At 44.2% G+C, this 15,935-nt stretch overlaps 1 protein-coding gene across 1 annotated transcript in view; it reads left to right on the top strand.

Annotated features, from left to right (window-relative positions):
- Window positions 1-15,935, top strand: part of SH3KBP1 (SH3 domain containing kinase binding protein 1) — a 338,393-nt gene that overhangs the window by 50,141 nt on the left and 272,317 nt on the right. The window contains exon 2 of the mRNA XM_080831325.1: window positions 2,105-2,262. Coding sequence (XP_080687451.1) covers window positions 2,105-2,262 — 158 coding nt within the window. The remainder of the gene's footprint in view (window positions 1-2,104; window positions 2,263-15,935) is intronic.

Raw genomic sequence — 15,935 nt, 5'->3', positions numbered from 1 at the left:
ATGAAATGATGTTCTAATTTTTTTTTTTTTTTGGTCAACTAGTCCCTGAAGTGAGCGCATCACACTTTAGAGAGCACTGGCTCAGAAAATGGTCTTAACTGCTTTGCTGAGCTTCAGGTTCTTTCATTGGGAAGATGAACATCATAATATTGTGAGGATTAAATGAGATAATGCAGGAAAATATCGGGCGCAGAAACAGTGGTTACTGTAGGCTCCGCCGTTCCAATAGCAGAGCCTCAGTAGATCACTGTCTATGTCATTTGAAGAAAGTTGTTTTTTAATTGACCTGGTTCTGATTGTTACGACAGCTCATTTTAATTGCTGGTGAGCAGAGCATGAGACAAGAAAGTAGAAGTGTTCTGCCTTTATACTGGTCAGGAACCAGGAAAAATCTGAAAAGGTTGCTTTCTTTATGCTCTTATGCTCCTCCTTTTTGTTGATAAGCGATGAAAAGGGTTTATAATTCACCTTCATCCTGGGCAGATTCGTGACGCAAAGTCAGCCAGCTAATTTTGGAATGGGAAAATGATCCACACGAGGACATTTCACGTTGGGGTGCTTATGAACTGGTTGGGTTAGCTGGCACGAATGGACAGGGTGAGCGTGCTAGTCTGGATAGCCAGGGCCTTCTGATCCGGAACCACTTTGGGAATTCATCCCTAAGGATATGCAAAACCCATGTGATGAGGGGCCTAGTCACCTACCAGCCATTTCCCTGGAAACCTGCCCCATTGGACTGAAATTTCAAGTCGTGTGTGCTTTTTTGTCTCCTACTGGAGAGATCTTTGGCAAACCCAAGATTACTAAGTTTTTCTTCTGTGCTTTATTATGAAGATTTTATAGTTTTAGCTCTTAGATGGAGGTCTGTGATCTATTCTGAGTTCATTTTTGTATGTGTGCTTCATGCAGGGCTCATGTAAAACCTTTCCGCTTCCATTTCTGTAATCCCTAAATGGCTAATTTACTACTTGAGGGTTCACCTGATTTTTGCTACCCTTCTACTTGTTCATTTGCCATTCTCTCATTCATATTGACCCGCAAATATAGAAGGAAAAGGACAGGAGGTTTATTGGTTGAGGTGTGTGTGAGGCGAGACCCAAAGTGTAGATGAATCGCACGGTCCATCTATGGAAAGTTACCATGCCCAGGATCGCTTAGCTCCGCTAAGTGCATGTGTACTGTGTCAACAAGAAGACCCATCTGTGTCACCTGTTGCCTCCACCTATGACCAGGTGTAAACATTACCCAGACTGGGAGAATGCTTTAAAATGGTGTTGCTGCCTGAGGGGTGTCTGGCTGGCTCAGTCAGCTGACCATCTGCCTTCAACTCAGGTCATGATCCTGGGGTCCTGGGATCGAGCCCCCATGTCTGGGTCCCTGCTCGGCAGGGAGTCTTCTGGAGATTCTCTCTCTCTGCCTCTCCCCACTGCTTGTGCGCTTATTCTCTCTCTCTCTCTCTCTCTTTCTCTCTCAAATAAATAAATAAAATCTTTAAAAAAATATGGTGTTGCTGCCTGAGAGGCCTTCTGTGGAGAGGGCAGTTGTGCACGTAGACATAAGAAGTCGGAGACATTGGCGTGGCCAGCGGGGCCCTCCGTGTCCGCTGTCCTTACACATGTCGTGGATGAGAGAGGGGCATCATCTCTGTAGAGTGGTGGTTATTATCACCCACATTTTACATGCCTGAGGCCCAGAGAAGTTACCATCACACAGTTAGTCTTGGCAGGGGTGGGGACACCTCAGTACCAAATCTGCATCTGTTACCGCCTTCCCTGTGCTTGGAGAAGTGATGCCGCGTTCCCTCTGGGAGTACACACGTCGTTGGCCTTCTGCCATTGTGTGATTTCCCCTCTGAAGCTCTTGCTGGCCCTGAGACCCGTAGGCCACTCGGACTGTGCCTGACCACGGACCTGTGCTTTGTGGTTTCTGTGCGACAGGCCTCAGGTTAACCAAAATCAGGTTGCTGTGTGGGGCCCTGTTACTTTAAGTATTGGTAGAGGGGAACTCCCTCTAATATGACTGCTGATCTTCCAGGGTTGGTGGGTCTCAAACTTCTGCAGCCTCTCATCTAAACTGTCCTTTTTTCTGTCCCTGTTCCTTCCAGTGGAGGCCATAGTGGAGTTTGACTACCAGGCCCAGCACGACGATGAGCTGACGATCAGCGTGGGTGAGATCATCACCAACATCAGGAAGGAGGATGGAGGCTGGTGGGAGGGACAGATCAACGGCAGGAGAGGTTTGTTCCCTGACAACTTTGTAAGAGTGAGTACAACGTGAAACCCTTTTCCTGTCTCCTGAGTGGGTTCTACTGACCAAAGATTTGGGGGCACATCAGGGATTTCATGGGCTTTCTTAGGGGATGAGTTGACAGTTTGACCTCTTGTGGCTATCAAGGAGAGCATGTAGAGCTTTGCACCAGCTATCTAGGGACCCATTTTGAACTTGTTTTCTTAAGGCCCAGAATGTTCTCTTTTTAAACTACGTCACTTAAAAAATGCTGGAAAAATATAAAGCTTGTTTAATTGTTTGTTTTTATTTATGTACTCCTTCACTTGCTTTGATGTTTTAAAGGAATTTTACCCTTTTCCATTCCATCCAAAATGAGGTGTAAGTGGTTTTGACTATTTAAGTCAAGTAGCAATCAAACTAAATGTAGAATTCCAGTTATGCTATGTTTTCGACCTTTATATTCACATCACTTTTTTTTTAATGGGAACTCTATTTAATTTTCCTTTCTCCTTTGTGACCATGAAGTGTTGCATAAAATCTACTTTTTCAATAAGGTTTGGAAAATTATGCCCTTTGCAGAAGTCATCTAGGGGTTAATTATAAAAATGTAGCTCATTCATGTTAAGAAGTTATATACTGCCAGTTGTACATAATCATTGGAATTGGGTTTAAAAAGGGGGGGTAGGTCACCTTGAGGCTGTTCCCTGTGGGAAATACCAAGTAGGTCTAAAAATTTTTTGTACCATGAACTTCCCATCTAATGCTGGAGAAGGCTGGCTTGTTCGTGGTAGGAGGGCCTTGTGCACAAATCCCCAGAGCGTCTGCGTAGTTTTGGCGGGTAGCAGACCACGCCTAAGACCTGCGGCTGTGGGGAGCAGGTGGGGTGGGGAATGCTGGGCCTAGAGAAGCACGTGCCCTGGTCAGAGAGCCTCAAGTGCTACATGGGAGGGTTTTATGAAAAGGGATTGATGATGAGAAACAGTATCCAACCCCTGAGCCCCCTACCTGTATCCTGCCCCCTAGTCTAGAACAAATAGGACCTCAGCTCAGTGTCTTTTCTCAGGATTTTGCCTCAGAGTGATCCTGCTAACGTTTCTTTGGTTCATTTTTTTGTTGTTGTGCAGAGGGCTGGGGGAAGTTTTGTTGGTAACATGCTTATAACCTTACTTTCTGTAAGTAGTTGTGGGAACAAAAACTTTTTTTTCTTGGACTACAGTTGAGCCTAGCAGCTCTCTCCCCTTTTAACAGTAGGAAAGCATTATGTCTGGGCTACCACAGATTGACTGTTGAACTGATGTGTAAATGGGGAATTATTTTGCCCTTCCAAACAAAATCCCCAATTTTGGGACAAGGACTATCTTTGAAGTTGTGCAAATTCCGATGTGGAAGGAAGGTTTTTCCAGATAAAAGGGAGAAAGTTTGGTGTGAAGGTAGAGGAGGAAGAAGTGAGAGAGGAGGACCATGGGAAAGAGAAAAGAAGATCTGGGAAAGAGAGAAGAGGACCCTGGGAAGGAGGTGAGGGCTGTGGGAAAGGAAGCTCTGGGAAGGAAGGGAGGACTTGGCAGGAGGGAGAATATCCCTGGGAAGGAGAAGGGACAACATGTTGGCACCAGTTTTGAGGGGAGGCCCTATTTTGAAAGCCTTATTTTGATGTTCTGTAGGCTTGGTGCCCCCTTATTCCTAAACCACACGTCCATAGACTCAGAAAACTTCTGAGTTGTACTTTGCTCAGGGCTTAAGGCTGGGCCAGCAGCTTAAGCATTTGTGGGAGCTGGCAGGCACCGGGACAGGGAAGCACAGTGCGGGGAGAGCCCAGGCAGGCTCAGAACCTCTCCCACTTGCTCAGGGAGTGCTGGGGAGTGAGAGCTCCTCACTGTGAACCCAGGGCGATGTGGTTCTGGCAAGGGGCCTCTCTCCACCCTTCTCCACCTGCTGGGCCTGGGGCTGGGCCTGGGGCCATCACAGCGGGCTCCTGCCCTCTGGCTTCCATGGGCTTTGGCTCAAGGGGAATGCTTGCAGGAGTTGGCCGGGAGGGAAGGAGGCCAGCCAGGTCAGGGATTACCCTGCTGGCTTGCTGCCCCGGGGTTGTCCCTCTGCCAGATGGTGGCTGCTCCTAAGTCCCCTTCCTCCACATTCCTTTCTCTTCATCCCCTGTTACTGGCCCCGCCTCCTGCCTCAGAGTTTGTACCTCACCCACTTTGGGGTGGGGGGTGGGGAGGAAGTGCCTTCTTAGTCCCACCTCAGATTACCTAATTCGGGTGTGCCATCTGTTTCCTTTTTGGAGCCCAACTACCTCATCTGGCCACTCTGAGGACTAAAGGAGGCAGGACTTAGCATGTGGCTGGCCACCGACTGAGTGTGTCGCTGTTCATGTCTCCCTCTCCCCTGGCCTGAGGGCCTTATCACTTGTCTTCTCACCTCAGCTAGAGCACTTCCAGTGTGGGAAGTCACACTCTAGGGAGGTGCTCATTCCACCGGAGCCAGAAAGGATGTGGCAGGAACGGCTGGGGCTGCACCACTTGTGGCTGTCACATTTGGCAGAAAAAGAAACTTCTATTCTTTCAGATGGCTGAGTCTATTTTCAAGTCTTCACCCACTGGGAATGTTTTAGGCCTATTATTGAAAAATCTAGTAGGTGGATGCAGTGGAGTTTAACAATAACGCAAACTGCCGTAGAGGGTTCTAGAAGCTGAAATATATCTTTAGGTAATAACAATCATATTGGCATAAGTTTGCAGTTTTGAGAGTGGGTTTACCTATGCTTTATTTAGCTTAAGAAGAATTTGTCCCTGGATTGAATTGGGTAGTCTTGTAGAATCCCACTGTTTGTTTGTGTGCCTTTATGCCAGTGTTACTGCCATCAGAGAGTTTACCTTAAGCATTTTCTTGATTGATTTATCAGATCCTTAATAAGTGTCCTTACGGAGAATGGTCCCCCAAGGTGCTGGGATTCAGTATGTACCCTCAACTCTGTATTGTTGCAGTTTCTTAGAAGAAAACTACCAGCCATTCCAGTCACCCCTTTGTCAATAAGATGCCTGGGCTTTGCCAGCTCTTGGGCTGAGATTTGTTGGCAGGCATACATGTATCCAACCAGAGTACAGCCATGTCCTTTTGAGTTTATCCTCCTTTTTCTTTTATTTAGTTAGTTCTTATTTATTTACTGTACATGTGGAAGAAGAATCCTTTTAAATCCCCCTTCCCTTTCTTCCCCCTTACTTGCTTTTTAAAGAATCTTTTTCTCTCCCTCTCCTCTTCTTAAAAAAATTATTCATTTTCAGGTGAAATTTACATAGAGTAAAATGCCGAAGTCATAACTGTACCTCTTGGTGGTTTTCTTTTTGTAAGTATGTACCTTTGTAACCATCATCCAGATCAATCCTATTTCTGTCCCTCCAAAAAGTACCATCACGCCTTTTCCCAGTCATTCCCCTTCTCCTAGGTAATCGATCATTATAGACGAAGCTTGCCTGTATTCGAATCTCATATAAATAGAATCATAAAGTCTGTGTTCTTTCATGTGTGACTCCTGTTGTACAACAAACTATTGTTGCCTACATCATACTTTGTTCTTGCAGTATCCTATTCCATTTTATGAATATGCCAGAATTTGTTTATCTTGTTCTTCTGTTGATGGACATTCGGGTCATTTCCAGCTTGGGTATTTTACGAATAAAGGCTCTGAACATTCTTCTATAGGTCTTCTTATAGACATAGGCTCTCGTATCTCTTGGAGACTGACCCATGGGAGTGGCAGCGCTGCTCATTTATTTTCAAATGTATATACTTTTTTCTGTTTAAAGCTGTGGCCTCTGTGGATGGGGTAGGGCATGTCATGCCTGGGCTGGAGCCCTGTTTGTGCCACCCTAGCCCGCAGAGCCAGTCAGCCTGAATCTGGTCGTCTTCGTGTGTCTGCCCTATGTGTGTGACCGCTGAGGAGTCCTGAGGTCTGGAACTCACTCTCCCAGGGACCATTTGATTGTTGGGCCCAAGAAATATCAAAGACTCCTTCTTAAATTGTTAGAAACATGCAGATGTTTTATTACATGCAGTTTTATTGTGTCAAAGTTTTATTGGACTCATTTAAGGAGGGAACTAGCAGAATCACAAAACTGACTCAGTGAGGTTATGAGGAACAGATGAAAAAGTCAGTGGAGAAAGGGATGTTCAAATAAGATTGCAAAGTTATATTCAAAACAGGTTCGTGTTTCAGAGAACAATATGGTCTTAACCTCCAGGGTTCTCATCTCTACCAGAGAAGGAAAAAAGAAAGGAGCACACCTTATCATTTTTCTATATGTTATCCTCTGACTTTTATAGGGTTGTAAAATGTCCTAATAAAGGGTTAGTTAAATCAAGTTACATTTCCAGAGAGAATCACATGATCCTGCTGGGGGTGGAGCTTAGAAAATATCCATCAGCATGACATTGAAAGGTCACTTCATCATCCTTTTTTGCCTAATTTTTAAGTTTTGGATTTTTTTTTTTTTGCAAGGACCACAAGAGAGCATAACTTGAGGTGCAATAGTAGGAGGTACTAGGATGAAATCCTTAAAGTCATTTATTAAAAAAAAAAAAAAAGCAAACCAAAATGGCTGCCCTTCTGGAATCCAAAACTGCCACATAAAACAGAAAGATAGCCACCTAGTACAGGCAAATGCGGGCTTTTTGATAGAAGTTTATCTTTCCCATGTTGGATTTAATTACCAGGGTCTTTCTTTCAGAACCTTACCCCTAGATTCAGACCGCAGTGTATTTTAGTCCAGCAAAGGATTTCTAAGCGGCCTTTTTCTGGGTTCTCCTGACGTGTATCCACAGAGACACAATTTTTAATGGCCAGCCAAAGGAGTTTTAGAAAGAAAAAACCTTGAAACTTTAGCTTTGGCCCATAGGCAGGTGGCTGACTGCTTTGGGAGGGGACCTTTGGTGAAAGCGCAGCAGGAGCTAGGCCCTCAACATTCTGTTGTACACAAATAGACGTGTGGAAAGCAGGAAGCTGCGGTAGGGGTTAAAAGAATATGCTTGTTGGTTTTGAAATTGATCTGACACTGTCTGTGAGGAAGTGAGCCATTCTCTCTGCCTATTTGTACATGAGTTAGGGAAATGTACTCTCTGCCCACTGAGGGCCCATCGTGGAAGGTTGGGGTGTGTTTACTTGCAGCTTGCATGTCTAATGCTGGGTATAATGATTTTCAGCTTGCTTTCCCGTTGCCTCCGCCTTCGTTTGCTAGGTGTTTCAGACCTCTCTTTGGCATATCCAGAGCCTGTTCTGTATTTGTGTGAAGTGGTTGAAGAATATAGTTGTTTTGTAATCAGTGAGGTGAAGGGTCAGGGTTGTGCATATTTGTACCATTCTGAGAGAAAGCTCGCGGTTACTTCGCTGGTTTTTTTTTTTTTTTTCAATAATGCTGCTTTTAATGGTGGCACAATATAGAAGCACAGGGTCTTACGAGCTTGAGCTGCTGGAAGTTTTAAAACATGGCCTCATACACTATCAAGTAGCCTCATAATAGAAATGTATCTCAGGCTGCGAAGGCTAGATAAAAGATACAGGACAGGAGGGAGATTATTTCTTGTTTTTTTGTGGGGTGAACGAATCAACTGCTAACCCAGCATCATGTTTGTACTTATTTGGGGAAAAAATGTTATGTTTTGGTGGTGGTTTCATCTTCCATTTCTTTTAGTTCTGTGGGAAATAAAAGGAAATTTGCTCTATCAAATTTGATGTTTTCTCGTTAATACACCTTTTGTTTTAGTAGGTGGCCATCCATTAAGCCCGTGGGAGTCCTCCTGGGTATTTCTGAATTGTCTTGTGAAAATGTGTGTTTGAGCGCAAGCAACTTGTCTTCTTATAGCATTTAGTTGTTGTTTGCTTTCTTGTTAGACAAAATATTAGCAATATACCTTTCCATCTTCTCTGCCATTAAGATCCCAAATCCTCATCAAATGTCTGGTTTGAAAACTAGGGGGATGGTAGTAAAAACAAAAACAAAAACAACACGTTCTTACACAAACAATCCCTTCTGTAAGCCTGGGCCTGTGCTGGAACTTTCCCCGAACTCTAAATTTCTACTTTAAGTTACTGACCTTTAAATTCTATCCATATGAGAGGAACAGACCCACTGAAAAGAGGGACATATATGTTTACCCTTTTCCTATGATAATCTTCATCTTCAAATTTTAGTTCTGTCACAGAATAAAATTTGAATTCTGTCCCCTATGTCCTTTTCAAACCTTGAGGAAGAACACAGTCCCCTCACTAGAGGCGTCCGTGCTTCTCAGGTCTGTTTGTGTGTGCTGTGTGGTCAAGGGCCTGGGGACTTGGGCAGACCCCCAAGACGCTTCCCTCTGTTCCCCTGCCTGTGGTGGCAGCTTGTCCCCCAGCCACCCAACCCCGCACTCTCCAGAGCAGATGACCTAAGGCATCATGGCTCCTTGTTCACACTGCTCGTCGGTGAGGAAGACTTGTCTACGCCTTCATTATTCAAATTTTGTTGGCGCTCCAGTATCATTAAATAACATCTGTCTCTCTCCAATTAAATTTCTTCTGATGCTGCCTCTGCTCACTGGTTTCTAAGTCACACCAGTCTTTCCAGTTTCAGCGGTGGAATGTGGCCCCCTAGTTACTGGTAGGGGTCCCTTTATGCATCAAGTGAATCCTTATCCGATGGTTTTGTAATACTTGTGACTTCAGGCCCGAGTTCAGATAGCTTTCACTTTGTCAGCACCTTAATTCTGGACCCACAAAGTGGAATTCTCGATGAGATCAGTCAGCTGCTGATGGGATGGGTCTGTGAGCAAGACAAAGGTCATTACATATTTCTTGATTGTCAGAACTGTGCAGTGTTTCCTCCTCAGTCTGAAACGGAGGCTCTGGAGAAATAATGGTAACAGAAGCGAGCTGGGTAAATGAGAGAAAGACATTCTCTCTGGGAATACAGATGTATAACGGAGGGCACAGGTGTCAGGGTGGGGAGCGTGCTTCACTTTTACAGTCTAACTTGGATCTGATTGTCTTCCTGTTACAAAGGAGAGAGCACTTGCAACAGGATATGCTACCAAGAGGTAGTGTGGCAATTAAGTTCGGTGCAAGACTGAATCAAGCTTTCTGTATTATGGAAGCAAACTTAGGTTTTTACGGACCTGGCGACCATGCGGTTTATACGGCTCTGGCCCGTGAGCCCCGTCTGGGGGCTGCTGCTCCCGCCACCCTCCCGGCTTGAAGACCCTGGGTCCCGGGGAATCGTGAAGGATGGGGTTTCTCCTCCTCATCCTGGTCTGGGCGGGTAAAATGTGGTTTCTTCCTCATCATTCCTTCTGCTTTCTCTGGGTAGAGGCGCTTGTTCACGGCAGCCGGTGGAGGCAGACGACATGGCGCTGCTCGTCGAGAAGCAAAGAGGGAACAGGGGGTGTTGTGTTGGAGGGGCCGCCATGCCCACCCCTCGGGTGGAAGCTACCGGCGTGAGAACCCCTCGGGGAGGGGGGGAACGGGCCACTTATTTAAAAAAGAATCACAAATTTACTTCAACAAATGACGTAGAGTAGAGATTTCCAAGTTATTCTTCTACGTTCAGAGGCCCTAAAGTGGATCTCTCATCAAATTTCACCTTTTATTTATTTTTTTCAAAGATTTAATTTATTTATTTGACAGAGAGAGATCACAAGTAGGCAGAGTGTCAGGCAGAGAGAGAGAGAGGGGGAAGCAGGCTCCCCGCTGAGCAGAGAGCCCGATGCGGGACTCGAGCCCAGGACCCTGAGATCATGACCTGAGCTGAAGGCAGCGGCTTAACCCACTGAGCCACCCAGGCGCCCAAATTTCACCTTTTATAAAAAGATTTATATATTTTGAGAGAGAGAGAGAGAGAAAATGGGGGTGGGGCAGAGGGAGAGGGAGATAGAGAATCCTGAAGCACCTCCCTGCGGAGCGTGGAGCTCCATCCCCGGACCCCGAGACCACGACCTGAGCCCAAACCAAGAGCTGGCTGTTCAACTGACTGAGCCACCCAGGCGTTCCACATTTCACTTTTTCAAAAAACTTTCAACCCAAGGGCTGTTAATTTTGTGCATGATATGGAATATTATTCTCAAGATACTTGTCTCTCGGAGAAAAGTAGCAGGAATTTTCTGGGCGTGTTATCCGACGTGCACACAACATCTGGCCATGATGTGTGTGGCTGTGCGGGGCTCTGCCATACTGTGGGGGACATTTACTGCTGTGTGCCCTGCCAGCACTGGAGGCTAGCGGCACAGATGGGGCACATTAAATGGAATATTGCATTGTCACACATGTCCATAGGATGACACTTGTAGTCCTGTGACCCGGCCTTCGGTCATTTTGTAGTCTGGATGGCACAGGTTAGACATTGTTCTACAAAGATGTTCCTGATTAAGACGCCACTCGGAGGGGGCTCCTGGGTGGCTCAGTGGGTTAGGCCTCTGCCTTCGGCTCAGGTCATGATCCCAGGGTCCTGGAATCGAGCTCTGCATCGGGCTCTCTGCTCAGCAGGGAGCCTGCTTCCCCCTCTCTCTCTGCCTGCCTCTCTGCCTACTGGTGATCTCTCCTTCTCTGTCAAAAAAACAAATAAAATCTTTAAAAAAAAAAAAAAGACACCACTTGGAGGGTTTGGACTGGATTCTTCAGGTGACTCTGTTCGAACGTGTTAAATGGACCTAAGGTTGGTTTTCTTGTAGCCCTGACTGCTGTTACTTTGTGGAATAATAATGGCTACATTGTATTCCAGGCTTAGCTGCTGCCTGGCACTGTGTGTGTAAACCGCCAGTGTCTGACTGTGGACAGTGACATTGGTTGAGCGCTTACTGTATGCCAGGAAGGAAGGAAGCTAAGCCCTTCACATGTGTTATCTCATTTAATCCTTATATACCACTCTGTGGCATAGGTACTGTTCTTTTTTTTATCAGGCCTGTTTTTCAGAAGAGGTTACTGAGGCATAGGCATCTTAAGGTTAAAAAGCTTATTCATGGTCACCCAGCTAGGGCGGGGCAGAGAGTGCCTTGGACCCCGGGCAGGCTGGCTCTAGAACTTGAGCTCGAGCCCACAACGTTACCTGGGCGTCTGCCTCGTCCTGATGGGAGTAAGCCTCTCACCGTTGTTGCCTGCTGCGTTATGCCTTCCCCGAGTGTCCACTCAGTATTTTGCATATTTGCACCACTCTGAGGAAGAGCTCACAATTATTTTGCTCTTTTCAATGTAAGAAAGAATCACAGATTTACCTCCATAAGTGCCATAAAGTAGAGACTTCCAGGTTGCTATTCTCTATTCAGAATTGTGCTCGTTTTATTTTCTGATTTTTAAAGCACCCTCTTTAGAAATCAGCTATTTCAATTCAAAAGAGCAATCACTGCCTGCATTTTGGGGCTTGTGCTATTTTTCCTACAAATTGTGAGAGCCGGGGTGGCTGGGTGATGCAGTCTGTTAATCATCTGACTCTTGGTTTCAGCTCAGGTCATGCTCTCAGGGTCCTGGGATCGAGCACCCCATTGGGCTCTGTGCTCAGCAGGGAGTCAGCTTGAGATTCTCTCTCTCTGTCTCCCTCTGTCCCTTCCATTCGTGCTGTCTCTCTTTCTCTCTCTCAAATAAACAACATATTAAAAAAAAAAAAACACCACAAAACCAAATTGTGAAAGCAAGGCAATTTGGGAAAATATTTCATTTCATTTATTAGTAAGGAAACTTGTTTTCTCATAACGTCCAGGACATGCTTTTCGGAAGTTTGACTGTCTTTTCTATCGGTGGTGAATAATCCAGGTGTTAGACTCTCCAGTTGTTTCCCCCCCCCTTGGAGTCCTTGAAAGCAACCCATTCCTGCTCAACTTATTCTTTAAAATTTAAATACATAGCTTTCTTTTAGAAGACAAAATCCTAATAGCTAGAAGCTGTTAAATGCTGTTGTTAGAAATGTTACTCCAAGAAGGGTCTGGAGTCATTGAGGACAAGTGTGTCACCAGTGAGAGCCCACACCACTGAGCAGATTCCTCAGACTTAGTCACTGTCGCAGTGCAGGAAGAATGTGGAGGGGTGTCTTGTGACTCTGGGAGAGCAGTCCCCTGACCCCGTTGATCTTGGTGGTTAATCTTATTTTCTTAATGACAGGATTATTGAATCTGAGCTTAGAAAGGGACTTTGAAATCATGTGTTTCAACCCCCTAGCTTCCTAGCACATCAAAATCTGAACCATCTAGGATATTGCTGTGATCATTACGGGGTCTTTACACTTGTGATATGTGGAGTCCCACAGGGGACTCCTTGCCAGTGGGTCTGCAGCCTGGCCCTGCTCCAGATGAACTCTAATGTCAGAATTTTGCTGTTGGGGAGGGAGGTAGGATGGAGTCTTAGGATATTTTTAAAATTTCAGCTGATTCTGTTGCTTGATAAAGCTTGGGCACTCCTTTTGTACAGCGGTACGGATAGTCAACATCATCCGTTTTCATCTAATATCTTTTCTCAAGCTCATGGGTCGGAAGCCTGTGACCTGTAGTAATACATTTGAAAAGTTTACCCCAAATACATAAATGACATAACAATATGTAAACATATTGCTCAATTCAAGTCTGTTAGAATGAATACATTCTAATTGCAGAACCTCTGGACTAAATAATGAGCTCCATTTTGCCCTCTACCCAGTGGTAATGAGGTGGACAGAATTTCTAGAAATGGTCTCCAAGATTCCACTCCCAAATACCCAGGGCCTATGAATGTGATGTGCTATCATTCCAGTGATTGTGTTATGTTATATGGCACAGTTGACTTTTAAAAAAGGAGGGATCCTGGTGGGCCTAATCTTATCACACGAGCCCTTAAAAGCAAAGAACTTTCTCTGCCTCATGGCAGAAGAAGTCATAGAATTTCAGAGCTTGAGGAGGACTTGCTGCTTTGAAGATGGAGGGGTTACGTGAGATGGAATACAGACAACTTTTCTGGAGCAGAGAGCAGACCTTGGCTGGCAGCCAGCAAGGAAACAGAGACCTCAGACCTCCTGCTGAAAGCAGTTGGATTCTGCCAACATTTTGAGTGAGTCTGGAAATGGATTATTCTTCCAAGTCTCTAGATAAGAGTCCGGCTTGGTTGACATCTTGATATCAACCTCGTGAGATGCTGAGCAGAGAATCCCGTTGAGCTTGTCTGGACTTGCGACCTGCAGAAACGTGAGCTAACAAATGGGTGTCGTTTTAAACCAGTAAGTGTGTGGCTTAAAATACAGATAGCAGGGATGCCTGCGTGGCTCAGTTAGGTTAAGTGTTTGCCTTTTGCGCAGATCATGATCCCAGTGTCCTGGGATCAAGTCCTGCATCAGGCTCCTTGCTCAGCAGGGAGCCTGCTTCTCCCTCTGCCTGCCACTTCCCCTGCTTGTGCTCTCTCTCTCTCTCTTTCTCTGACAAATAAATACATAAAATTAAAAAAAAAATACAGAGAGCAAATGGCCTGCAGCAGTTCTCCTCTTCCCTACTGGTAAGTTGTCAGGGGAGTGTGAGTGGGGAATCTGGAATTTTGTATTCTACGGGGTGGCGCCAGGTGACCATTGCAGTGTCGGTGGAGATCAAATTGGGAGTCTGGACTTTTGTCTCCCCCACCCCCCACCAGCTCAGCAGTAGTAAGTGGCCCCCTATCACCCTCCCTACTAGAGTGGGGAAGATATTGGAGAGGACGGAGCTGGAGAAAGGAATGTAATAAACCCATAAACCCGTATACGAAGTCATAGGCAAACAGGAATCTGACTAGAATTAACATGTCAAAAAGTTTGAGACTAGAAACTCCAGTGTGGGATACCACCCAGTTTTCAGCGTGACCTCTAGGTAACACAAACGAAAAGACCTGAATAGCAGTAGAAGGGCTCTGGGGACTGAGCTGTTATTGGCATGACAACGCACAGAAGTAGCTCAGGACCTGTGTGCTTCATCTAAATAGGATCCCCATTCTTGTAACATAATACACCAAATGCCTAGGATACAATAAAAAGCCACTTGTCCTATCAAAAATCAGGAAAACCACAACTGCAATGAAAAGGCAATCAACAGATACCAGCACTGGGAAGACTCAGCTGTTGTAATTATCTGACAAATATTTTAAAGCAGAAATCATAAAAAATGCCTTAATGAACAATGACACTCCTGAACAAAAAATGAAAAAATCTCAGCAAATAAATTGGAGATACTGAAAACATGGAAGTTACAGAACTGAAAAATAAAACTGCCATATTAAAAAGTTAACTGGTTAGCTTAATAATAGATTAAAGATGACAGAGGAAAGAATTGGTGAAATTGAAAACAGATCAATAAAATTTACCCAGTGTGAGCAATACATAGAAAATAGTCTGGAAAAACAAATGAACAGAGCCTCAGAGACCTGTGGTACAATAACATAGATCTAATATTTGTGTCAGTGGAGTCCCAGAAGGAGAAGAAAAAACATATGGAAATAAAACATATTCAAAGAAATAATGGCTGAAAACTCCCTAAACTGGGCAAAAGGTATAAACCTCCAGGATGAAGAAACCGAGCAAAACCCAAACAGGATAAACCCAAGGAAATCTATGCCAAGACACATCATAATCAAACCTCTGAAAGCTAAAGACAAAGGAAAAGCAGTGAGAGACAACATATTACCTGTAGGAGAAGAATGATTTGAATGACAGTGGATTTCTCATATGAAATCAGGGAATCCAGGAGGAAGTACTGAAAGAAAAGAACAGTCAACTCTGAATTCTGTGTCTGGTGAAAATCTTCTTCAGAAATGAAGAGAAAATAGAAATATTCTCAGCTGAAGGAAAACAAAGAGAATTTGTCAATACCAAACCTACTCCTAAATAATGGCCAAAAAAAGTTCTCTAAACAGAAAAGGAAACGATAACAGAAGGAATCTTGGAACTTCAGAAAAGGGAGAAAAAACAGTGGATGGGTAAAAATAGGGGTATGTATAATAGGCTGTCTTTATCCTCATTAGCTTTTAAAATTATGTTTGGTGGTTGAAAACATATGTTATAATATCATTCGGTGTGGTGTTCAATATGTGTAGAGATAATATGTGGGAAAATTATGTTTAAAAAGGAGATAGGGTATAAAAAAATAACAAAAAAGAAAAATGAAAAAAAAAGTGGGGACGGTATAAAGGGACCTCAATGGAAGTAAGGTTTCTGTACATCATGTCAAATGGGAAAACAGTGATACCACTGGCTGTGATAAGTTGCATATATATATAATAACAAAATATTAAATAATATTTATATATAATAATTATAATATATAATATTAATAACAAAAATATTAAAAATCACTAAAAATTATACAGTGACATATACTCAAAGACTATGGATAAATCAAAATGGAACTTTAAGAAATAGCATCCAATAGTACAGTAAAAGGATTATCCATCATGACCAGGTGGGATTTATCTCTGGGATGCAAGGGTGGTTCCACATTCACAAATGAATCAATGTGATAGAATACATTACTAAGAGAAGAGACAAGAACCATATGGTCCTCTCAATTGATGCAGAAAAAGCATTTGACAAAATACAGCATCATTTTCTGATTAAAACTCTTCAGATTGTAGGGATAGAGGAAACATTCCTCAATTTCATAAAAACCATCTATGAAAAGCCCACAGCAAATATCATTCTCAATGGGGAAGAGCTGAGACCTTCCCGTTAAGATCAGGAATGCGACAAGGATGCCCACTCTTGCACTATTAT

The sequence above is a fragment of the Martes martes genome, assembly GCF_963455335.1.
Source record: "Martes martes genome assembly, chromosome: X".
Taxonomy (NCBI): Eukaryota; Metazoa; Chordata; class Mammalia; order Carnivora; family Mustelidae; genus Martes; species Martes martes.
The sequence above is the reverse complement of the archived record's forward strand: the minus strand, read 5'-3'. Positions and strand labels throughout refer to the sequence as shown.